This window comes from Pseudopipra pipra, chromosome 3 (assembly GCF_036250125.1).
Source record: "Pseudopipra pipra isolate bDixPip1 chromosome 3, bDixPip1.hap1, whole genome shotgun sequence".
Classification (NCBI taxonomy): Eukaryota; Metazoa; Chordata; class Aves; order Passeriformes; family Pipridae; genus Pseudopipra; species Pseudopipra pipra.
In genome coordinates, this window is record NC_087551.1 from 53,309,245 (window position 1) to 53,334,123 (window position 24,879).

Sequence of the window (24,879 nt, forward strand, 5' to 3'; positions counted from 1 at the left end):
TTTTAATTAAGTATAGGCTTCAATTAAATGAGCACCTACTAGTATTTCAAGTTGTCTTTCTGATCAGTCCTCTGTAAAATCCCCTTAACGTCACAGGATCTGGAAAAGTTCAACTTCTGCCTACATTCTGACCCTCCAGTGCTTGAGGTGCCTGAATCAGTCTTTCTTTCCTGCAGAAGTGTGTAATTTATGACTACAATTTGCAGAGGATTTTTTACGTATTACACAGGAAGGCAAGCACATAGCTCTGGGGTAGTTGTAATGAAAACTGTGGCATGGGATCACACTGTCAGTATCAGAGTGCTGGCACATCTGACTTGGAATGCTTACCAAATGAGACTACATACACTGTAATCATCAGTGGGCTACTGAGGTAGAAGGTGTAACCAGCTGATGTTTTGGTGAAAAAAATAAATCTACGTTTTTCCTCTGCACAGCTTCCACAAGGTCCTTGAAGGTATTGAAGAATTCATCCAGTAGTGAGTGGAATGGTGACCCGGGGAAAGGTACCTTCCAGGACTCTGATGAGTGCAGCCTGAGCAGCAGTACTCAGAGCAGCAGCTGCCACACTTCTGAGAGCATACAGGAGCCCAAAAACTCATCTCCCAATAAACATGTAGAAAGCTGTGCATCTGACTTTTCTAATGTTCTTGTCAAAGAATCTGATATTCTCAGTGATGATGAGGAAGAGGAGGATTATCAGAGCCTGAAGAAGGGCAGTCCTACAAAAGACATTGAAATACAGTTTCAGCGGCTGAAGATTTCAGAGGAACCCAGTACTGACTCTGAACGGGATCAGGCTGCTGAAAATGAGGGAGATGGCTTTGAGATAGGACAGCATCCAAAGCTTGTGCGTGGCCATTTCTGCCCAGTGAAGAGAAAAGTAAACAGCACAAAGCGTAATAGAGGAACTTTAATGGCAATGCAAGAACGTCACCAGTCCCTTGACAGTCACTCTGATGCTGCAAACCTGGATCTGAACTCTATTCTAGAGAGAGAATTTAGTGTTCAGAGTTTAACATCTGTAGTTAATGAAGATTGTTTTTATGAAGCTGTGGAGAGGCATGGAAAATCCTAGCTTTCTAAGCAGATTATTTAAAACATTCATTTGAAGTCCACATAAAATTCAACAAACATTTTGTTTTAAAACTAGTAAATTCATGGAAGCTGCAGGAAAATACTATCTGATTTTGTGCACTAATACATTTTTCCACAAAAACAGCTGTAAAGGATTCTTAAGTTATTTTAATTTATTGTGGATCAAAAATAGATTAAGTTGGCCAAGGTCTGTAAATTAGTTCATCCCTTTCTAGTTCATCCCTTATTAAGATGATGTAGTGTTCTTGGGGATGGCCTCATTAGTATTTTAAGTAATGTGGAAGAGGTGCTAGTGAGTGGCAGAGGGCTTTACAATGGGAAGTAGCATTGCAAAATTAATTTTTCAATACCTTGGGCATTTTATTTCTTTGGTTTTCATGTTTGCTTTATTTAAAGCAGAATTAAGTTATTTTAATGTGTTTTAGTGCACAACAGTGCAGAAGTTTCATTTTGTATGTTTCAATGCTGTCTATACTTTATATATATGTGTAAATACAAAAACAAAGCTTGGCCTGTAATCTTTTATTTGACTGTATTTTTTATTTTCTCTACCAATCTGTACAGTAAAAGACAAATAAGTATTGTACTTAGCCATGTTTTCTTCTTTTTATCGTGCTGCTTTTCTACAGTTGGAGCTTTAAATACCAAATTCTTTGCTTCTGCATAAATGAGAAGAGTATTAGCAGACCTTGAGGCAATTGGTGCACTTTATCCTCCCATAAGCCAGTCACTTGAGTGTATTTATAAAAGCCTTGGCTTCTGTTTTTTAGATTACTCTGTACAGTAGGATGTTCCAGGATACAAAAGCACAAAAACCCAAACACCGTCTTACATGCTGAAGTATGAAAAGTATTTCTCTTACATTTCAGTAATGCACTTTCATTCATAAAAAACCTCAATTATTTCAGAAGTATCACAACTTAATTACCTGTCTCACAACATACCTTGTTTCCTGGTACGTGTTCTAGTAATTCCCCTGAAGTAAAAATAACCTGGACTGTCTTTTCCCTTTTGTCTGCAGCTGAATGGAATAGAGAAAGCTGCCCTCTCTCTTTACCACTTTCTCAAAAGTAGTTCTTCCATACCCGCACAGCTGTAGGAATATAGAAGCCTCCTTTTACTGAATCAACCAACACCTCTAGATCAAGGAGTTAAAACTAATAAAAAAATCGGTCTGCTGCAATTACAATTGTTACAACTGATCTTCCTCTTCAGTCTGTTCAGGCTCACTAGTACTTTTAAGTAAATTCCTTGTTGTCTTCTTTTGCTTTAGTTCTTCCCTGTAGTCGAACACAAAAAGGCTTGAGTCTTCATCACACATTTTCCTGTATGTATTGCACAGATTTCTGAACTGTGACATGGAGAGCTGAAAAGGACGCAAAGTTGGATCAACATTTGCTGTCATCATCAGCTGTTCTGTTCTTTTCAAACGTCCACTTTCAGGAAACAAGGTCCTAGAAGGTGCGGGGAGAAAAAAACCCAAATTCAAACAATTCAGACAGACAATTAATTTTCCCTTAAGAGTAACACAGAATTTACTTAATATAGGTTTACTATTAGCTATGTCATTATTTTAGCTCTGGCACTCTTAATATAACTCATTATCTAAGCAAATGGAAACATATGAGGGTCCTTTTTCTGCAAATGCAAATTATGACACCATAGAAAAGCACATACATAAATATATTAAAGCCGTGCATGTGTGGTCCTGTTTGCTAACATTAAAAAGAGCTTTGGGTATGGATACAAGCACAGAAGCTTCTTAGAATTAGTCTCATATTTAGAAAGCAACAACAGATTAAACTGTGCAAAACAGATCAGATCCAAACCGTATGACTTTCTTTCAGACCATTTCATTCCAATGGGAAAGATATTTGTTATCACTTGTCATTAATATCATAATTCTAATGCCAGGAAAAAAAAGGCAAAGAAGTAGGAGAGGACTATTTAATTAACCATACAATTTTTAATATTTAGAACCTGGAGAATATGGCAGGAGTCCTAAATTTTGGGTTCAGCTCTGTCATTCTTTATAGATAAAGGCATGGTTTATGTGTGTGTCTCAATTTTCAAGTCGTACCTATGATACATAAATAATATCTAAAAATGTTGTGCATCTAATACAGTAACATTCTCATACGCCAGATGTGTTTTGCAGGTTGGCTAGACAAACTAATCAAAAAGCTCTGTATAACCCATTAGTTCAGCATCCAAGTCAGCAAGGTTAAAAATGGATCGATCCTTATTTCAATACCCCTCAAGTAATTCTTTGATTGGGTAGTTAAAAGACATACCTGGAGCCAGAATTTACAGACAAATGTGAACTGATTCTATACCTTGTTTTTATATACTATATGTGATAGATAACCTTAAAATGAACTTAGCAGCTTTATTGTACACTAAAATTTGCTATTTTTTTCAGGTCAGCTAAAGAGTAAGAGGATTGTGTTTCTTAGCTGCATACTAGGGCTAAAGTATGATAAGCTGCTAGGGAATACGTGACGTCCAAAAGTTCAGATTCCCCCTCCTTGCCTCAAAAGAATGTAAAGCAGTTATTAGCAATTTGAGATTACACAATAGTTGGGTTTCTTTTTTTTTTTCAGCTTTGGCAAAAATATTGTACGTAACATATACAGGCTGATTGCACACGCCTTCTGCTTACACTGTCGCTGAAACATTCTTTCACACACAAAATAAAAGAAGAAAAAAAGAAAGCCACCACCACCCTGTAAATCAAATACAAATCAATCTAGACTTTGGATACTTCTTTTTCTAAACACCTCCAAATGCATACTCAAACCTTAACACAGGCAAATCAGTACTCATTTTAGATCCAATGTCTGCATCCCAGACATCAGTGGCATTCATGGCCTTAAGAAAAAAAACCAAAGCAAAACTAGAGGCAAAATTCTTTGTTCACCTTCAAAATAGTGACATATAAGGCTTGTAGTTCAGTAAGGTGGCATTCACTCTAATTCTAGACTGAATCACACCAAAACTATGCCCAACAAACTGAGCTAGCCCAAGCTGCAGGAGCATCCTTCTAGTCCTAACAGCACCTGTCACAAATTCTACAGTGCGGAGTGCTGGGTTTTGCCCATACCAAGTCAGACACGTGGCTATGTTGGAGTTTTAACAGGAACTCTGGCGAAGAGACTGCAGGTTTCTCACAGAGAACCTAGTAAATTTCCTCAGTAAGACATGGGGATTTTAAAAGAGCCAGTAAGAGCTCAATAAAAGGGCAAGCACAGAAACAAGAATTTGACCTTTTGACATTATCCTCAAATAAGTAAAATTTGCTACAGATGATGTTCTCTTCAAACTTCCATCCAAACCTCCTAACACTGACATCTTTGATTCTGAATTTTGATACTTTTGGTTTTTAACTTAATCATGCAGTAATTTTTGTGGTTGGGCTGGGTTGTTTTCATTTCTGAGACAGACAAAATACTGAAAAGATGACCAATTTATTCTAGTGATTTTAACAACTTCAACTGCACTAACAAAAATGCCAAGTAATTATTATATAATTACATCGGAAAGCTATTAATCTCCGAATTTGTCTTCAGAAATTCTGAAATGGAAAGATCTAATGAACTATAATGACAAATGTAAACTGAGAGGAATAAAATCAAATGCATAGCTAACTGATTTAGTAGCTGATGCATTTACAAAGACATTATCTGAGAATTTTTCATTAAAAATCCTTACTCAAGTCCACGGAAACAGTATTTTCTTCTAAACTGGAAAACACTTCGAACCACTTTTTCTACTAGCTCAAACGGCTGCTGTATCTTTGGTTGCACCAATGGAGTGAAATGCACCACAGCCACATCCACCTATATGGAAAAGAAAGATAAATTTGAGTACATATATTCCTTTGGCACACATTACTTCTCAGTTAACTGGCCAGACATCAGAAGACAGGCACAAGATAGGAAGACATTATTGCGACAGGTAACACAGCTGTGCAGTGACCAGTGCTGTAGTATTGAATATAAAGATATAAAGATTTAGCTTTCAAGGCCCTATGTAATTTTAGTCATAGTTATCTACATATTTCCAATTAGTTCAAATGCCATTAGTACTTGGTTCTTTTTTCCCCATGGCACTTCCTCCATCTAAAGCAACTTCCATATAATCTGAAAAGTAATTAGCACTTCTGTCTTCAGATCCTTCCACAAGACAATTCTGACATAATACACAAATTAGACAATATTGGATATACAGGCTGAAGGGCAGCTGGAGAAAATTGGTATTATAATTAGAAATCAAACCCATTCCCTGTTATGTTTTCTGTTGCTCTAGGGCTTTTCTAAAATGTAAGCCAAGGAATTACTTTTCAACATACTATTAAAATGCTAGCCTACTTAAAGGAATAATAGGTAGAAATAAGTTTGCACTCATCTTAAGTGAACAGACAACTCTGTATTTAAACTGTGTATCACACTTAATCCAAAGTTATGTTTGAATGATTCCACACAGGTAAGCTTGTATATATTCTTTTATAGTTCTAAAATCAGCTTGGCTGACAGAACAGTCACTTTTCCTGTGTCTGAAAAGAGACTGAGGTTATATGTGCACATTTTATGGTTTTTATATGTATATATCTATATGAGATGCAACTACAGAGACACTGTATTATATAGAAATGCCCTGAATTCAGACTTCTGTATTAAAAAACAGAAGCTGGGCTAAAAATCCAGTTCTGCACAGCAATGAATAAGGAAGTTTGTCTTCCAAACTAAATATTAACAAGAATAAAAAGGAAAACATTCTGTGGAAGAGCCCACTGAAAATTTGTACAATTTGTACAAGTACTGGTACTGAATGACTAAAAATTTTTAAGTACCGGATTTTAAAAGATATCCAGTCTCTTATTAAGAGTCTGCTAATATGATGGACAATCATTCATTTTTTTAAAAGGTCTGACAACCAATATTGGCGTTCATAGAACAGATTCTATGAATCTGTTCTATGAATGCCAACTGAACAGATGATGTTCAATTGGCATTGAACTGAAGATGTGCTAGTTCTGACTGAAATAAGAGACACACACAGGCTAAAGAACAGCTGCTGCTCTAAGCACACACTCAGTGTACCAATTGAGATAGCCCAGATCACGGGGGTACTTGAAAGGTTTTTCCTACTGCTTCAACCAAAACTGCTCATAGCAACCTCAGATGTGGACATATTCTTCTGACACAAAGGTACTATCTATCCAAATTGTTCTTTCAGTGGGAACAGCTCAGCTGTCAAGTACATCTACGCAGTACAACTGCTTCAATGCACAAAGTACTGTATTTCAGTGGAATCATTAAATCCAAACAACATTAGGTTTTTCATGTAGACAGAACTTACAAAGCTGAACAAAAACACTGGCTAGAGAAAGGAAAGAAAATACCAATTAATGGTGCTGATGAAGGAAAAAAAAGAAACAGCACGTTTCCAGCATTAGCACTACTGATCTCAAGTTTATGTTACTGAATGTTTTTTCTCTACTTGTCCACCTTTTCTGAGAGCTAGAGTTAAGAATAAGGCAGAAAAAACACTTAAAATTACTAAAATGTGAAGCACAAGAACTTACTTAAAAATCAGGTGACAAAGAAAACTTGACATATGGAATCTGCAGTGAAATGCACATGCATGTATTTTCCACAGCAGATTTTTAATTTTCAAGTATTCATAGCTTCTGCCTTTGCCACAGGTTGCTGTTACCTATGAGGAAGACCATAGGAATACAGAAAAAACTTGTGTTCACACTAAGTGTAAGAAAAGTTAATCTTTTTGAACAGAGAAAATACATACTTCACATGTACTAAGGGCTTATTTACACATGCATTTGTGTATTGTCAAGAAATAAATCTAGGTTTTTCCCCCACAAAATTAGGGGTAAGAAAGAAAACAACCAGAGACCCTGTGGCATCTCCTAGTCACCTCAATTTTGCAGAACAGCTCATGAGAAACGAGGGCTCTCATTAGAACTGTGTCTTTAACAAAAATTTCTGAAGGAGAAAAGAACACAATCTAGATGCAGTGTAACACTTCAGAGCCAAACAGCTCAATTTGCAATCTCAAGGCCAGTGGGCAATAATTTCTGATTCTGAAACAAAACACAGCACTTCTCAGTTCCATTACAGACGCTGTTTTCTTTGGACCCCAGGAAAGCTGCCTGGTTACTATAGCAACAGATATAGGGGAAAACTTTTCACTTGTAATTGGTCACTCCTTTAAAATTATACATGCTATTTTTCCTTAACCTTTTTAATATGCATAAAATAAAGAGTAGAATGATGAAAGCCAATAAAGTACACAAGAGTACTTAAAATACACAAGTCAATTTGATGACAATTTTATGAATAACACTTTTCACCCCACCAAGTACGTTAAAAATATTTACAAAATAGCACTCAAATCTTACAAATTAATGAATATGAAAATCATTCAATTGATCTATCCTGAACTGTCAATAGTACAGCAACTATTCATCCCTTACTGTTTTAGTGTATCTGTACAATGAAGGTTTATGTCTGGTAGGGTGGGAGGAACACATAACAGAGTACAATTTAATCCAGGCAAGTCTGCTGCCTTGCTAATGAAATCAACACTTTAAATCAGAATAAACTCAAGTGAGACAGTTTTTACTAATTGTTGACAATAAAAGTCTCATCATGGGCAATACATGTATCTTGGGACAGGGCTATATTAAAATCAAACCCACATAACCTTTCCTCAGGCTGCAATTTACTCATAGGGAACTGAAACCTAAGCAGAACATATTACAACTTCATTAAAACAGACTGCTTGAGATCCTACTGAGATAGTTCTAAGCCAGCACTTTCACAAACCAAGTGTTCCACAGCAGCATTTTATCTATCTACTACAGACAAATATTAGGTCTAACATCAGACATGTGCATCTCAGAGCAAACTTATTCCTATACAAGAGTTTACTTTTGGTTCACTTCCAGCACAAAGTAACTACGCCACTCACTAACAGCAATAATTTCTGGTAAGAACAGCTTTGTAATAACTCCATTCACACTGGGCTCACAAAGAGAATCACAGGAAACCAGAAGTCAGGTACAGAACCTATGGGTGTATCATTGCTGCAATGAGCAAGACTTTTCTCCTAACTTCTTGATTTCACACACCAACTTGTCAAGTCCACTTCTCCAATGTGCTGCAGTTACCATATAACCTTTATTAGTAGCTTTATTCCTTCATTCTTTTATACAGCCTCATACAAAGGTAATAAGTTATAAGATGACCTACGGAAGGCTAAAGCTATCAGGAACAGATAAATAAAGCCTGCAGTTGAAGAAAAATGCCCTGCTGTTTCAATTACAAATTAAAATAAATTGCACAGTTTTTTTCCAGGAAATTTAAACTTTTAATAAGATTATCTGTGATGAAAAAAACAACAACTGACAAACAAAAAAACTCTTTGGCTCTCAGTGCAACTTAAATGATTTCCTCCCCCACTTTATAAGTCTACAGTTTCTGGATTCTCAAGATTTTACTTTGTTTAATCACTGTTCACACTTTTCATCATAGAACCTGAACATCATTATGTATTTAGGACTAAGGGCCTCTGTCTGTTTTATTCCATAATCTCTTTGCTTTCCCTTACTGAGTGTTTTTCAAACAAAACTCATTAAACAAAGTACTCCTTTATTCTCGGGTAGATGGAACTAAGAGAGAGAACAAACAGCAGTAATGCACTTGCTGTAGAGAACAGAAAAAAAAAACATTCCAAGAAATTTTGTTAATACATGCCAATGCAGTTTTATATGAGAAGCGATAGTTCCATTCAAGAGAAACTGCATTTTCGAGGACATCTACACTGAAGAAAACATCTCAGACCTCACATCCAGCAGTAAGTCCTACACAAACAGGAATGAAACATGACTGTATTTTTAATTACAACTGTAGTGCTTATACTTGAATTTATCATGCCTTTAACTTGGTTCATCCAATTAAATGTAATGTATGGCTACCATTTGCAGTGTTTTGCATTTATGCCTGCATGTTTGTATATACTGAAATTTTAAAAGGGAAGCAATGAAAAAGGCTGACTCAAGAACCTAATTAGCTGTTCCAGAATATGCTTTTGAATGAGTTTTGAGCTACCCGGACGTGTCAGTTCCTTCTGTAAAAGGAAGTTAAGCCATCTCTTCCATGGGCCTGTACAGCAAATAATATGTATTTGCCACAGTACTTCTTCACAATCTGAACAAAGTGGAGGGATTTGGAAATAGGCAGTTCTTTGAAGTAAGATTTAAAAAACAAGTAGTTGTTAATATTCTCACCTTAACTATAAGCATTTTTAATATATATATGCTGGACAGAGTTAACATATCCTTGAACCATTACCTGAAATAAGTACAATATAAAAATTAAAGTATAAATATATAAATTATATATTGTATAGAGGATCTAGAGGATTATATTATACTATTATAGAGAATAATATTAAATATAATTATATTTATAGAGGATAAATATATTAATTAGTTAAGTAGTGGCACTAAAGACTGATAGAACATGTTGATCAAAACCTTGTTGTCTTATGTATCATGAACTGAAATGAGTACAATGCTACAGATATTTTGCGTTCCACTTATTTCAATTTTATTCCCTATTATTATGTTTTTTCAAAAAATTCTAATGCTAAAGACCAATTTTAATGTTATTGTTCATATTTAGATAGAATGTCTTAGCATAATCCAGACTGAGGTTTGCCCTTTTCTTATTTATGATAAAAGACAAAACCTGCCAATTATACAGCCCCACGCAAAAGGCAGGGCAGGGCACCACTTCTAATCCTCCTCTCAGACGTTTCAAACCATTGTTCTTCATCTGCTATCCCAACAGTCCAGCTGATGTAACCGCAGAAGTTCAATCTTCCCAGGTGCACAGTTATCATACTGCCTAAAATGTTCTCATCTGTCAAATGAAATTGGACTCTTTATGCAAGAATAGCAGGGAGTTTTTTTTAATGAATTTTTAAAACTGCCACTTCGTGGAAAATTTGCAAATTATTTCAGGCAGGAGACTGATTAAAAAAATACACTTCCACAAATGAGTTGTTTCATACCAGTATTAAAAAAAAAAACGTTTTAGAGACAGAAGCAGATCATATTCACTCTTATGACTTGCTAAATACTGCTGCTCTAAGTCAAAGAATGGGAATCACTGACTGAAAATAAAATATTGATTTAGAAAAGTCACATGTGACTAAATTGTGAACATACTGCAAAAACTAAATTCAATTTTATTCTCTTTCAAAACTAAGAAATTTTGTAATAGTTATTAAAAAGCTGAACAGGTAATATTTAAGTAACAGGAACAAAGGGTTACCTTTAACCACAGTTTACACAAGAGAGAGTATAATACTATACATTACTATCAAATAGTCAATAGTCAGGAGCTGACAACAGCCATCAACACAAATAAGGTACTTGAAGAATATAATATATTTTCTACCGGTGTTTTTCTACCGCAATGACTTCTAATCTGCAAGTTCCTAATGTTCCCCTTACAATGCATATTTATCTAGTAAGCCTGCAATCTGTCTGCTATTACCAAAACCAACTGCAGTAAAATAAGTTTTGCTTGATGGCTTGCAATCATGTATGAAAGGGCAGCAGCTCCTTTTTACAAGCAATTCTAAAACACTGTCCATTTGCCATCATTTCTGTTCAAGTACCTTGAGTACAGCTGCTGAGCTGCTGCAGGGTCGCGTTCAGATATTCATTCAGATAGCTCTGATTTTAAAGGCAAGTGCTTTTTGTTTGCTGATTTCTTTTCCTTTTCCCCCTCGTACTTCTCCTCCCCCCCCCTTCCCTATTACACAGAGGGCTACAGCTTGGCACTCATTTTCTCGAGAGAAAGGACAGACAAAAGGTGACAGCAGATAATCATCATGGCATCAGCAAGTCTGCAGTTCTTTGCTTTTATTCTGGCTTTGTTTGGTGTTTTTGGAGATATCGCAGCCACCCTGCTACCAAACTGGAAGGTAAATGCAGATGTTGGCTCAAATATCATAACAGCTATAACACAGATGCAAGGACTTTGGATGGACTGCACATGGTACAGCACTGGGATGTTTAGCTGTACCCTGAAATACTCCATTCTCTCTCTCCCCGTCTACATCCAGGCTGCACGGACCACCATGGTACTGTCTTGTATCCTATCAGCATTTGGGATCTGCATCACTACAGTTGGAATGAAATGCACGAAGTTGGGAGGGGACAGTGACAGCAAAAGTCACGCTTGTTTTGCTGGAGGAATCTGCTTCATTCTTGCAGGAATCTCTGGATTAGTACCAACATCCTGGTACACAAGAGAAATTATTTCAAATTTTCTGGACCAGACCATTCCAGAGAGCAGTAAACATGAACCAGGAGGAGCAGTTTATACAGGATTCATTTCAGCAGGCTTTCTGCTTATCGCAGGTGTGATTTTCTGCACTTCATGTTTTAACAAGCAGCAAGGAGGATGGATTTACCCTCCAAAGCAGCACCATTTCCCATCCACAGAGCAGGAGAGCAATGAAGGTTACAATCTGAAGGACTATGTGTAAATAGTTATTTCTATCCATTCAAGGGGTTTTTTATGTGCTAAGTGTAGTTTGATTATTTCAAAGAATGTATAACCAAGCACTTAACTTTTCCTATATCTGGGTTGCAGTTATGTTTATGCAAGGTATTTAATTCATAGGGGCATCCACAAAAAGGAAAGAAGTAGAAAATGATACTTGTCTGCTACAAAAGTACTTTATTTTGCTGATTTTTCAAACCATGCTGACTTTCCACGTAGCATTTACTGAAGAAAAAGGAACTGTCTTCAAACATAACTGACTGTACAATTAAGGTACCGATGTCTTGTTATAGGAAAGATGATTAAAGACTAACTGCTTTCTATTTAGCGAATCAGGCTTTCAATAATGTAACATTTTATAGTGTATTTTACATTTTTATCTCTATCTTAGTTATGATGCAAGGAAAAGAAGCTCAAACATTATTTGTCCAAGAAGTCCAATTCAATGGTTTTTAAAAAGCAGACACATCTGCCTTTCATTTTCAACTGTAAATTGCCTCAGTAACTAGATTTCATAACAAACAAACAAACACCACCACCACAAAAAACCCCAACAAATAAAAAAAACCACAACAAAAGCCCATGGCTCCAAACCTTAGCTGCACTGTATACTGTATACTGATATATGCCTATCAGACTGAAGAATCAGCAGTACCATTTAGATCTTGCCAAACACAGCTCTCGCACCCCAAACTGCCACCTGCTGTGGGTTTCATTGATTATTGTTAAGAAATGTCTGCTGGACATTCACCAATTGCTACTAATCTATCACTGCACAATGAATGTTAGAGGATGAGCAATACAACAACAGAAATGTAACCATAACTCTGAAAACACCTGCAAATTGTAACAAACAGCATATAAACCCTGTAGGGTCTCTTTCAGGCCCACTCCCATGTATTCTCTTACTGTAAAATGTAGCATCCAACAATCACAAAGAGACAGCTCCTTTATTTATTTTCTTAACTCTCTTATTTTGAATAATTATCTTAAATCCCTTAACCTTTTCTTTCACCACACAGATTTTGTTTTGTATTGGTCACTGGCAAGGTATGTTGTACCTAAATACTTCCCTAAACAACAACCATATTGATGAAGGAAAAGGGGTACGATTCAGGCCTTTAAATTTAGGAATATGGTAATGCTGGATGAGTCTTTCAATAAAACCAACTGCTATTTATTCTGAGTATTTATATACAACTTTAATTTCCCACGTTACTAGCCTGAAATTTGCTAAAGCAGTATGAAGGAGCCTAAACATTATATGTTCATTAAGTTGGAAGAAGTAAGATCCTCTGCTATAGCATTTTGGAAAGTAGACTGTTTTATGAGTTTAACATGTACAGAATCTATTCACAGAGTCTTCATTCTTCATACATAAAATGGCATTACATCTGCTTTTTTCACTACTGTTACAGCCATTCTGAGTTTCCTATGTATTAATCAAGGAGTTTGTTTTGTACTATTCCTAATATTACTATCACCAGTTATTTGGTATTGCAGAGTCTTAACTATGACCAAAAAGCCAAATTTTCTTTTCTTAGACACAGTGTCATAGAGCACCGTTCCATTCCATAAACCAAGTCTTTTATGACTCAACATTCATAGTATTGTTGAAATAATATTTAAACATTGTGAGAATTGAGGTAAACAACTCATTCTCACAAACATGCATCTCCACCTTTAATAAGGGGTTTGACATGACACTTAGATGTGATCATTGTTATGTAGGTTAATTAAAATTAACATCTGTAAAATTATAACCAAAAGGCATCAATTTACAGGAGGGCATAAGAGAAAGGTAATAATTGCATCCTATGAGCAAAATGAAGTATTCATCGGTTACATGCACTAGAAATTTTTCTTCCTGAAACTTTATACAGAAGTACCTGAACTTTGTATAGCTATGAAACAAAAAATCAAGCACTGAGCCCTTCATTCACAACATGATGAAGGACCTTTCCAAGGAAACAGGTTCTATGAGAAGATGTACTGAGAAAAATCAATCTACAACAGGAGTTTGAAGGAAACAAAATATAGTGAAAACAGGTGCCAGTTCTGTCTGAAAAAATTGTACTTTCTGTATTTGCAGTATAAGCAATTCTCGTTTTAACTCAAAGAAATACATTAAATAAAAAAATGCTTGCATTTAGTGGTACTGCTTTTTTTATTCAACAGAGTACCAACTAACTGTAGGATGTGCTTAAACTAAGATATTTGTCACAACTTTGTAAGTTACTTCTCTCTTGGTCAACTACGGCCTTTTCAGTACAGGAAAATGGGAATATCAGTTATAGCTTCCCAATTCTGAGACACAGGCCGCACAAAACTTTTGACTACACTAGCACTACTAATACTCAAATTGCATCTGCCATTGAGAAACCACCACCACAAAACTGGAATTTTGTGATAAATGAGAGAGAATAACCTTCCAAAGGTTCTCAAGAGACATGCCTGAAAATCTCTTGAGAGAGACTGCAATAAGATGAAATGGAGATGTAATGAAGAGCTGAATCAACCAGTTTAAGAGGAACTTTAAGAAGCTGCAAGTTCATTTCTGAAACAGAACAGCAGTCTGACAGGACATAAGAGAGAGTTGATTTAAATTAGATATAAGGAAGAAAATTTTTACAATGAGGGCGGTAAAACACTGAAACATATTGCCCAGACAGATGGTGGCTGCCCCATCCCTGGAAACATTCAAGGTCAGATTGGACTGAGCTCTGAGAAACCTGATCTAATTGAAGATGCTCCTACTCATTGCATGGGGATGGGACTAGATGACCTTCAAAGGTCCCTTCCAACCCAAATATTTCTATGATCCTATGATTTCCACATACATTCAGGGGAAACAGACCTCACTTAATGTCAGGCGCAAATTTTTACAAAAAAAACCCCAAACCAAACCAAAAGAACAAAATAAGACTAATTTATTAATTTTTGATCCCTGTAATCATATGTCTATTAATAAAAACCAGTGACAGTAGATAAGAGGACAACAAAGAGACTGTTCTCTACTCACTCTGCCTCACAGATAGGAAGTAGAAAAGATGGTTACTTTTTGAAACAGGCAAAGGGATATAGGTGACAAAGTGCTATAGCAATCAGGAGGGAGTATAATATGCTAAAGATGACTATGGTGAAACAAAGATGACAAATTAAAAGCAGTCTTTCAAAAGACCCATCAAATTCTCTAAGCACAATTCCCAAACTGTTTATAAATGCAAAATGTAAAACAGCAGGCTTTCTAAAAATGCTACAATAGTAGCAGACTATCCCACCATTAAATCCTAATCTCCCTCTCCACAATCACCCAAAGAAGTATGCTGATCTTGCAGACAGGTTTGAAGGTCAAAGACAAATTCTGAGGAACCAAAAAGAAAAGCAACTTCTTAAGAGTAAACACACTTGGTTTACAGGAATTTCACATCACTCCACTTCATAGCGTGGAGATGTTGAAATAGAGCAGCCAACTGTGTTCCTTACTCAAAATGAGATACATTGCTTGACTGACAAATTAACAAAAAAACCCCATATAAATACAGTAAAACCTACCTTTGGCTTTGGAACAAAAGCTTCACCTGGAATTATGAAACAATTTTCAACACTGCAGAGATGCTGAGCCATAATGGACAGTCTGCTACGTTGTTTACCTCCTGGATTAGCTGTAAGCCTCTACGGGAGAACCAAAACATGTACATCAGTGATACTGAATTGACCAAGGGATCAGTTACATTAAAGCTTGATTATCAGTATAATCAAATTAGAAAAAACCACCACTAGTTAATAGTTAAGAACTCACATCAAATTGTATGCCTGGTTGATCTAGAGGTTTTTTCTCCAATATAGCAGCATTTCACTAAGATACCATGCTGACTCACAACATTAGTCCTGCAATCAAATGCACAAGAAAAGGAGCTCCTTGAACTTCTGCAGAACTAAATGAAGGCCAAAAGAATTTTGTGTGGACACAGGAGAAAACTAAAACTATTCTGACTGCAGGATTCAGAACAAACATTACACCATCTGACAGTACTCTCACATCCTTTCCTTCCATTGTTTCTGTATCATATATTACTACCTTTTTTCTTCTTCAAGATGAAGCAAAGCTCCATAAACTCAAAATCAGCTAGAAACCAAAATTTCTTCATTATTAGCTGGTCTACATTTACAATACTTGCAAGGAAGCTGCATCTACTTTACATAAATTTAGAATGCCTAACATGAGAGCATTTAATACATAAAACTCAATTTAGTAACTCTGATTTTCCCAAGAATTTTTTTACAAAGACTATTAACATACTAGCCTGGTCAGAGGTTTTCTACACTTTTGTGACCAGGCAAGAAATACATTTTATGTGCTTTGCTAGCACAAACAAGATTTAAACACAAAAAACAAGTCTCAAATGATAAAATACATTACACTAACTCTGTAGAAAGAGAATTTTGAAGATTCCTGTTCTTCTTTACCACCACCTCATAAAAAATAAAAACTAAATCCCAATTTGCATATCCGGTAACATCTGTACATCATGTAGTTTCATATAAAAAGCCTACTCATGAAATGCTGCCATGCTTATTAAATATATCCCTGAAAAATAAAACTAAGCCTACTGCTGAAGATTCTCATTTTTTTAAACAACTCTTCTGAAAGGCAGTTCAGCACAAAGCAAATAAATACTTTTCAACGACTTTTTGGAAAGAAAGCTCAGTGATTCTTTTTGCATATGCCAGCATTTAAAACTAGCCTCAATGCTGTTTCAGAGGAAATGTAGTAAGAAATGGCACATGAATGACCGTGAGAGAAGAAAGATATTTAAAATTAGAAGAGTGCTGTGCAATTCATTCATGCCAAAGAACTCAGACTTCAGAAAAGGATAGAGCACCTCAAGGAAATATATCCTTCCATAAGACATTAAAAAAATAATTATGTGCTTGTGAAAGGATCAGAGCAGATGATTAACTCAACATCAAAATTTGTCATTTACAGCCATATCAACTAAAAATTGAACCAACCCTTTCCTCTCTTTTTAAAGCTGACTGTCTTTGCAGTTTTAAACAAAAGGTTGCATGTAAAAAAATTTTTGTTCAATTTAGCATCTGTACAACTTTGGGAAGATGCTAAAATCTTACCTCCCCAACTTCCTTCTGAAAAGTCAGTGTCATCTGTGTCCTGCCATAAGTAAAAGGTCCATCCTTTTTCGAAACATTCTCAAGCCATTTGATGATTAGAGGAGTAGAAACACTAAAGGGCAGATTCCCAATGATGTGTATATCTGGTGGTTCTGTCGATATTTGATGGAAGAAAAAAAACTGTCAAAAAGTTTTGATAAGATTTTGCCCAGAAATAACACAAAAGAAAAGTACGTGCCTATCAAACTAGACTTAAAATATGAAAACAATTTTTATCATGCCACACTGAAATTATGCCTTTCCATTTATACTTACCTTACACTAACAAAACTGTGTTACTAATCTCAGTAATTACTTGGAAAAAAGTGGTTAGGTTTGGTTCTCATTTACATTTCAATAAGTCAGTAGTTTTCAGATGACTTTCAGCTGATCGGTAAATTTCAGCCGAGCTACTTTACATCAGCAAAGCTGTAACAACAGCAAAGCTCCAACAGCATTTCTGTCATTTTAAACTATGATTATTAGGTACAGAGTAAATAGCCATACTCATATTTCTGTCCGACACATTCCTCCCAGGGGCATTTTACAAGTCTTAATAACCCCCAAATCAACCACCTAACTCACACTGGATAGAGCTCTCCTTCTGTATAGAGCCCTCTGAAACCAAAAGGTGTTAAAGTACAGGACTTGTCCATAAGAAGCGATACCTATTTTTCAATCATGGATCATATCAGTATACACACGTGCTGTACAACACAATGCAGGCATTTCATTTCAATGCAGGGATCCTTACGTAGAAACAGGAGTGCAGCAGAGGTGGACAAAAACCAAAAGCAAGTGTGCTGTTTCTTAGATACTACAATATTTAATAACATGAATAACAGATGATAGTATAAAATTCAAGCTGTTTTTCTGGCACACTTTACTTACTATGCACTTTTTAGGCTGTGATATTTCTAGCATATTTGTCATACTACACATATATCAGAGATGGCTAAGTACCTTTCTAAAACCCATCAACCTTTCAGATTTTCATATGGCAATAACAGAGAAGATATACACCCTATCTCTAATCAGTCAGATCCAAAAACGACTGTATGTTCAAGAAAGGTAAATTTTTACAAACTGCATTACACTCTCATACATGCATTTGATCATAGTTTTGTTCTGTGAAGCACTTACCTTTTGCAATGGGCAAATACAGCCTGGATTTTTTTGAGGTGAACATAATGTGCCATGGTCTTTCATGTCCTAAGTCAGAAAGCAGTTTACTGCTCTTCAAGCAGTGCAAAGAACGACTGTACCTTAAATTTAGAAATTTGGAAAAGGGGACTGGGAGGTCATCTCTGATTTATCTAATAGTATTACATGTTTTAAAAGGTGGGTGAAACAGTGTCCCATTGGAAAGCCAGACTTAAAAAAAACCAAAACCACAGGAATCCAAATACTTTTGCCAAAGACATTCAGCTGGAACCAAAACAATGCGAAAACTAGGTTTTGAGGACAAATTTTCTAAAAATTTCAAAGCAAATGCAGAAATTTCTTCAGTGGAACAACAGCAGTGGTCATTTCTGGCTTCTTCAAAAAGAGGAAGAAGCTAGGAAGTACACCATTTGATCAGCTTTTACATTTTCCATGAGTTGTTATTGTACAGTCAAGATGCTCTAAGATTAATAACTGCAAAGCTACACACTGTTGGCTAAGGTCAATGTCATACCAATTCCACTGTTTTGTCTTAGAATAGGAAGACAATTCTGTTTCCTTCTAGGGACAAACAAAAGTTAGGTTGCTTTTTCTTATCTTCAAAATGTACCAGAAGAGAGTAACACTTGCACTGAGCGAAATTCAACTTTATCATCACACTAACTCAGAAGCCCTAAAAAATGAAATAAACCAAATGCAAATACTCACCATCCTCCCAGGCCTTTTTTAAGTGCTTTGGAAAAGCCTTCTCCATCTTATAGGTCAGGATATCTCCATGAACGATGCGCACTTTTCCTGGAGCTGCTTCAGATAACATCTGTTTATAAGCAAGCAAGCAGAATTCACAGCGAGTATTAACCAAACTGATTTCCAGTTTCAGCCACAACAGGAATGAAACCATTGCTGTATTTTTATCTTCAGTATACAACAAAGCACAATAGGAGTTTAAACTGAGAACACCATCAGTTAGTATTTACTTTCAAAAAGTAAACACTAGAAAAATGTTTGATGTGCAATTGTGTAAACACTATTCACAGCTGTAGAAATCTTTAAAGGGAATTCAAACTTGAAAAGACTGCCAAGAGTCTCTTCAACAACAACAATTAACAACAACAACAGGCCACTAGCAGGACCCCACCTGATTTAAGCAACAACGCAAGCAGCAGGTTTTGAAAAGTTTTTAGATCCATCACCTATGAAACAAGGCTCGTGTTGTTTATCCTGTCTCCCCCACAGCTTTAGGGCCTATCATCAAATTTTAGTCATTTGTGATATAACACTACAAAAATATTCAGTCATTTTTCTTTTTACGTGAAAAAGGTGAAAGAGATTTCCTGTAGTAGTCTACACTTGTAACATTAAAAACCAAGGAATTTCCCCAAAAGAGGGAATGAGTACCTAGCAGTAGAGAAAATCTCAAAAAATCTCTGTCTTTCTAGACATTACAAAATCCACTGTTGTCAGCTTCTCCAGCCCACTTCTGCAGCTTATCTTAAGTCAGAACTAGTTGTGGTTTGACAACCAATTCTTTAATTTCTGATGTCAGTTCCCAAAATCAAACTTAGTTAATTTTTGTTTTAATGCTGTACTAATCTTTTCTCTATGAAACTACACACAAACAGCACAATTCAAAAGCAAAGACAACTTTTTCAAAGATGACATTTGGGGTTATTTATTGATCCTACATCAGAATAATGAGAAAAGGCTTACTGAACAATTTTGTTTTTGCACAGAAATCCAAACCCATAAACAGTTAAGTGCCAGTGGCCTAACTGCTGAAATAAACTGCTCACCATTGTTAGTTCCATCTTCAGTCAGAATGATGCTTATATGCTCAGGGGCACAAACAGCTTTCATCGGTCTCTAAGCCAAAGGAAAGTGCTGCTTTCTCATACTGTTCACAAAATATCTGTGTGAAATTTTTTTGAGTAAAAGTTTGGGTTTTTTATTAATCAGAATAACGAAATTTTGCGTACAGTGCTAAAATAAAAGCTTAACTAAAAACTAAGTGTTCCTACATGTTTTAAATGCAATTACTTCCAAACAGAAAAACAAAGCTAACCTCAATTCCAAACCACTTAATGGATTTTTCAGCATTACACTAGCAATTATATGGCATGCAAATTCCTATTTGTCAAATTTTTCTTTGACACTATTATAAACGCTACAGCAGGATGAAAGATAATGTAAGGTAAATAAAGTTAGAAAATAGTGTCATTTTTTAATAATGGTTTTCATGTCAAAAAGAGTTTGGGGGTTGCTGAATACCACATGACATAAAAAAGAACTGCATTTAATTTGTAAACAGAAAATCATAGTCATATATTTCTAACTCAAAATACTTGGAAACCCATTGAAGCTTTTTCCATTTTAAGGGAAAATGTGTGCAGCTAGCACAGTTCCAGGAGCTGCTGTGCACCAAGGACACCAGCCAAGAGTGTTCCATCATACAGATCCTCTCATTCTTCACACACAACCAAAAGGGCACAAAGGAAACACAAGGAGCATAGTTTAAAAAATAAAATGGTGTTCCTGTAATCATTTCATATTTGGTACACTCTCTTGGTCCCTTTCTCTCCTCATAAATCTTTCCAGCCTAAAAACTACTAGGGCATGAGGCATAGGGCAGCTATGATTCTTTAAGAGGGAGACAGAACACTGGCAGACTCTCAGCTTGTGTAAACTTCAACTCTGGACACATATGTTCTTCACTGTAATTCAGTTTTGCAGTAAAGAGAATTTGAACTTCAGTTTTGCAATAGAGACCACAGCTTGAAAAACAGAAAATGAAAAATGCTGTATGCTTTGCATCAGTGATTTTAAATGTATCTAAAGAGACATTTTTAAGTAATAGTCCTCAATTGTTATTTTAATTTCTGACATTTTTTTTTATTAAAATCTCAACCCTTTTATGAGCATCTGGTTTTGGTAGTTTGCAATGAGAATCCAGAAAAAATTAGGTATTACAGTCCACATTATCAGAACAGAAAGACTCAGTGTTATGTATCTTCTTACTTGAAGGGAAAAAAAGAATACCAAATTTAACAGAAATGGATGCAATGCATTTCTTGTTTATTCACATTCACCATTACCAAGTTATACCGTCTCTATGTTCAATAACCTCAGACATTCATTTCCACTGTGAGGAGATTGCTAATTAAAAATAACAACAAACATTACTTCATTTGAATAGTAAAGATAATTACATCCCAAAAGGTCATTATAGACCCTGGAAAGTACAGTTTATTCAGAGAAATCTGTTGAAGTGGATGCATTTTGGGAGATCAGAAAAAATGTCCAAGTTACTTAAAAAGTTCTGTTAACTAAAGTAAGTGTCTTTTCATTTCAAATCCTCTTCAGTCCCAAACCAGTTCTCAAAATCTAGAATTTGAAATCTAGAATAAAAATGCAGATTTGACCCCACTCAAGTGAAAACATGAAGGTTTCATACTTCATAAGGTAAAGATGGCATAGTGTGAGTTATCAATGGCTAACCTAAAAAGACATAGTTACATGCACATTCAGGTTCCAGGATTCATTCATACCTTACATTGTTTTTGTCATACAAAGAAATGGTAGCAGTCCTCAAGTGAACCACCTACTTATTTAAATGCCAATTTAGTGCAGAAGACAGAGGGCGATATAAGGAAAGCCCTTTGAACTGCTCTAATCTGAGACTGTATAGGCATAAGAAAATAGTCAAATTTTAATATTTTGTACTCTGTTTTTCTTGCTAGATTTATACAGCCGATTTCCATAAACATGGAAACTTAATAACACAAGTAAATGGAATTTGAAAAATGTCACAATGACTTGTGAACTTACACCAATTTTAAAAGAAAGGAAGAAAGTTTGAGTGTTTTCTTGAAAATGTAAAATAAATGTTTGCTTTATTCTTATATCTGGAATGTATTAACTGAAGATATGCTTTCCCAATTCTATAAAACTTAATTATTAGCATTAAAATGAAAATTAAGACCAAAGGACATTAAGTTCAGCCTTTTGACTGCAATTTTACCTGCATGGTGAAATGCACCCAAAACGTCTCAATCTCACAAAAAACTAACAGGCCTTGGCATTAATTCAGTTGCAGGATCAGGTCCTGAAGAGCTATGAGAAAGCAGGAGCAATTAATTGCTATACTGTGTATCTTCATATTCAAGCAAATTATAGCTCCGGTTTAAGCCACTGAACCAAAACTATTTTTAATGCTGAGATCTCAACGAGACACTTGGAACCTTTCTGTGTTCTTAAAATGTTCTTATTCAATGCTGTGGATACATTTTTAAAAATTATTCTCTTTTTAATACCTGCAATCCTGGAATAAATCGAGCATCTTTTTCAATTAAAAGGAGTTGTTCAACATCAGCACTGAGAATGGATCTGGTAATTCCTCCTGGCCCAGGGCCCACTTCGCAAACATGGGCATTTTTCAGCTCACCAGCCTGTTTCACTATCTTGTCTGCAAGACACAGAGAACATACTAAGCCTTTATTTTCCAGAAGATCCAACTCACTAAGATAAAGTAATTGTTTATTGTTAAAACACAGGCGTGCTTATCTCAGGACAGACACAAACAGTGACACATTGCAATTAAATGATCGCACACCCGCTAGGCTGAACAGAATTTCAGATTTCTTTCATACTACGAGATACACTGAACTATTTAAAAAAGACTATTTTTAGTTTAACGTCTTTAGTATATATTGTGCTCATTACAGAATCAAATAAAAAGACACTATTACTCATCTGTAAGCTAGCAGTATTATTGTGCTGCAAACAAGCATTTGTGTTCAACATCTTAAAGTATCACTCCTCATCCTTATAAAATTACATTACTTATGGTATCTCTATTTCAAGGAAATTTAAGTAAGAAAAATAGAGTGAAGCTCTATCAAGATTATAATATGTACAGAACAATTTTATGAGGGAGGAACTGGACTAAATTAAGAGTTGGAACACATGCAACTGGTAGTTATACAAAGTGGGACAGCTGAAAGGTGAGGAAAGAATACCTATATGTAAGTGGAAGGATACAACACTGGAAGGTATTACAGCCAGGAAAGAAGACAGATTAAGGACTAAAACAAAGATTAAAAATATAGGCAATGAAACAAAGGGATCCTGAGTACACATGGAAGAGAAGATGCTGACAGGAATTATACTTCTCACTCCACAATTTATTATGTATGCAATAAAAATAAGAAATATCTGAAGACTTGTCTACTTGTAAGGCTTTACTAAAATGCATGCAGACATTTTTATTCCGGGGTAAGAGTTCAGTTTTTCAGGAAGTGGAACTGAGTTTCATGTTCTGAATTTTTATCAGCCTGAATCTTCAAATGTATTTAAATCATCAGCTACAGGAAGCTGTACCGAATCTGTTACTGCAAAACCCAGCCACCACTAGGCCAGTAAAGACACCCACCACTGACTGAACAGTGCCAGCTTTGTCCCCCACTGCTGACATGAAGCTGGAGAAAACCGAATTGTTCAGAACAATGTAACCGGTTCAAAAGCTACAACACTTCTGATAAACTGAAACAAATTACCTTCCTAAACACAGCATATAGCAAACTAAGCTGCACAATGAGTTATAGTACTTTCCCTGACACACAATAATCTGAAAAAACACTAATTTTTAAATTAAATTATAAACTATAATAGCACCCTAATGGTAAAAGGCTTGGATTTTTGCACTTCAGCCAATAACCCACATATTATAAAGGAATGTAGTTTCACCTTAAAATTATAACTTATAAATAAACCTATTTTTGAGGCATTAACAAGTAAAAACAATTTGTCTAAGCTAAAATTCAGCTAAATTTCTCTAAGCTAAACTTTAAAAGAAGTCTTTAAAGGCTTCCCATTGAGCAGCCATTAGTCTCACAGACGTTATTATGCAAATATCTCCTTAACTGTACTGTGGATTCTGAAGAAAACTAGGACATGTGTTATTAGCTAAAAATATTAGAAAAAAGTATTTAACCTGTCAATCGCAAATCCAGTAGAAAGTTCTGGGAAAGTTGTCTCTGTGCTTTAAGGCGATAGAGTTTAATAATCTCTCCAATAGTTGGCAGGGGAGGCAGACGGAAAGCTGCCACCCTTCCTGGGGCAGCCATAAGCCAAAACTCTGGTTTCTTTCTCCTAGAGAGACATTGCAAAAATGATTCTATTATATGCAGTAAATTCTGATTAATACTAAAGACGCTACTTTACAAACCAACACGATTTACAAATCATGATAGGAGAGCTAAATTCCAAACAGTAGTATTTTGACTAGTGGATCCAGTGCTTATGCTCGGCATGAATCCGTGGGATTTGGGCAAGACCCGTTTTGCAGCTTTGCCAAAGCAGCAGGTAAAACAAAGCCCCCTCACAACTGCTCCATGTCAACCTTTCATTACTTGAGAAAGGACTCGTTACGGATACCGAGTTCCCGCCGTCACACACAGACAGGGGACACTCAGCCGTGTCCCTCAACCGGAGTCCAACGGGCTCCGTCCCCGCCCGCGCGCACCCCGACCCCCACTGCGCGTGCTCCCGGCGGCGGCACCGCCTGGCTGCGCATGCGCAAAAGCCGCCGGCGTTGCTGGGGAAGGCCCAACGCAGGATCGGGGCGGAACGCGGGCCGGGAGCGCCTCGCGCCCGCACGCGCTTTCTCTCCCCCCCCTCCCACCCGTCCCCGGCTCTGGCGGAAAGGGACACTTCGAGTAGCGCCCCAGAAACGCCGCGGCTCCTTACGGTACACGGCGGGCGCCGACCCGGAAGAGGAAGAACCTCTGCGCTGCGCACGCGGCTGTCCCGGCGCGTGACGGGACTCGGCGCGGCGGAGGCGGGG

The 24,879-nt window shown here is 36.3% G+C and overlaps 3 protein-coding genes across 10 annotated transcripts in view; 2 read left to right on the plus strand and 1 right to left on the minus strand.

The window, feature by feature from the left end:
* Positions 1-1,684, plus strand: part of TIAM2 (TIAM Rac1 associated GEF 2) — a 91,761-nt gene extending 90,077 nt beyond the window's left edge. For all 4 annotated transcript variants that reach the window (XM_064649213.1, XM_064649215.1, XM_064649214.1 and 1 more), the window contains one exon: positions 438-1,684. In XM_064649213.1, coding sequence (XP_064505283.1) covers positions 438-1,078 — 641 coding nt within the window. In that variant the 3' untranslated portion in view covers positions 1,079-1,684. The remainder of the gene's footprint in view (positions 1-437) is intronic.
* On the minus strand, positions 1,619-24,879 carry TFB1M (transcription factor B1, mitochondrial). Of its 5 annotated transcripts, none has more exons than XM_064649222.1 (8): positions 24,783-24,879; positions 24,028-24,185; positions 22,349-22,500; positions 18,747-18,855; positions 16,836-16,987; positions 15,258-15,377; positions 4,810-4,937; positions 1,619-2,552 (listed from the first exon to the last, which is right to left on the minus strand). In XM_064649222.1, the coding sequence occupies exons 2-8, from the start codon at positions 24,158-24,160 to the stop codon at positions 2,291-2,293; spliced, it is 1,056 nt and encodes a 351-aa protein (XP_064505292.1). In that variant the 5' UTR covers positions 24,161-24,185; positions 24,783-24,879; the 3' UTR covers positions 1,619-2,290. The 5 variants fall into 5 exon arrangements, with proteins under 5 accessions (XP_064505292.1, XP_064505294.1, XP_064505293.1 ...); XM_064649224.1 differs by lacking the exon at positions 24,783-24,879 and adding an exon at positions 24,471-24,491; XM_064649223.1 differs by lacking the exon at positions 24,783-24,879 and adding an exon at positions 24,446-24,466.
* Positions 6,042-13,850, plus strand: CLDN20 (claudin 20). The gene is made up of 2 exons (XM_064649231.1): positions 6,042-8,976; positions 10,958-13,850. The coding sequence occupies exon 2, from the start codon at positions 11,026-11,028 to the stop codon at positions 11,683-11,685; it is 660 nt and encodes a 219-aa protein (XP_064505301.1). The 5' UTR covers positions 6,042-8,976; positions 10,958-11,025; the 3' UTR covers positions 11,686-13,850.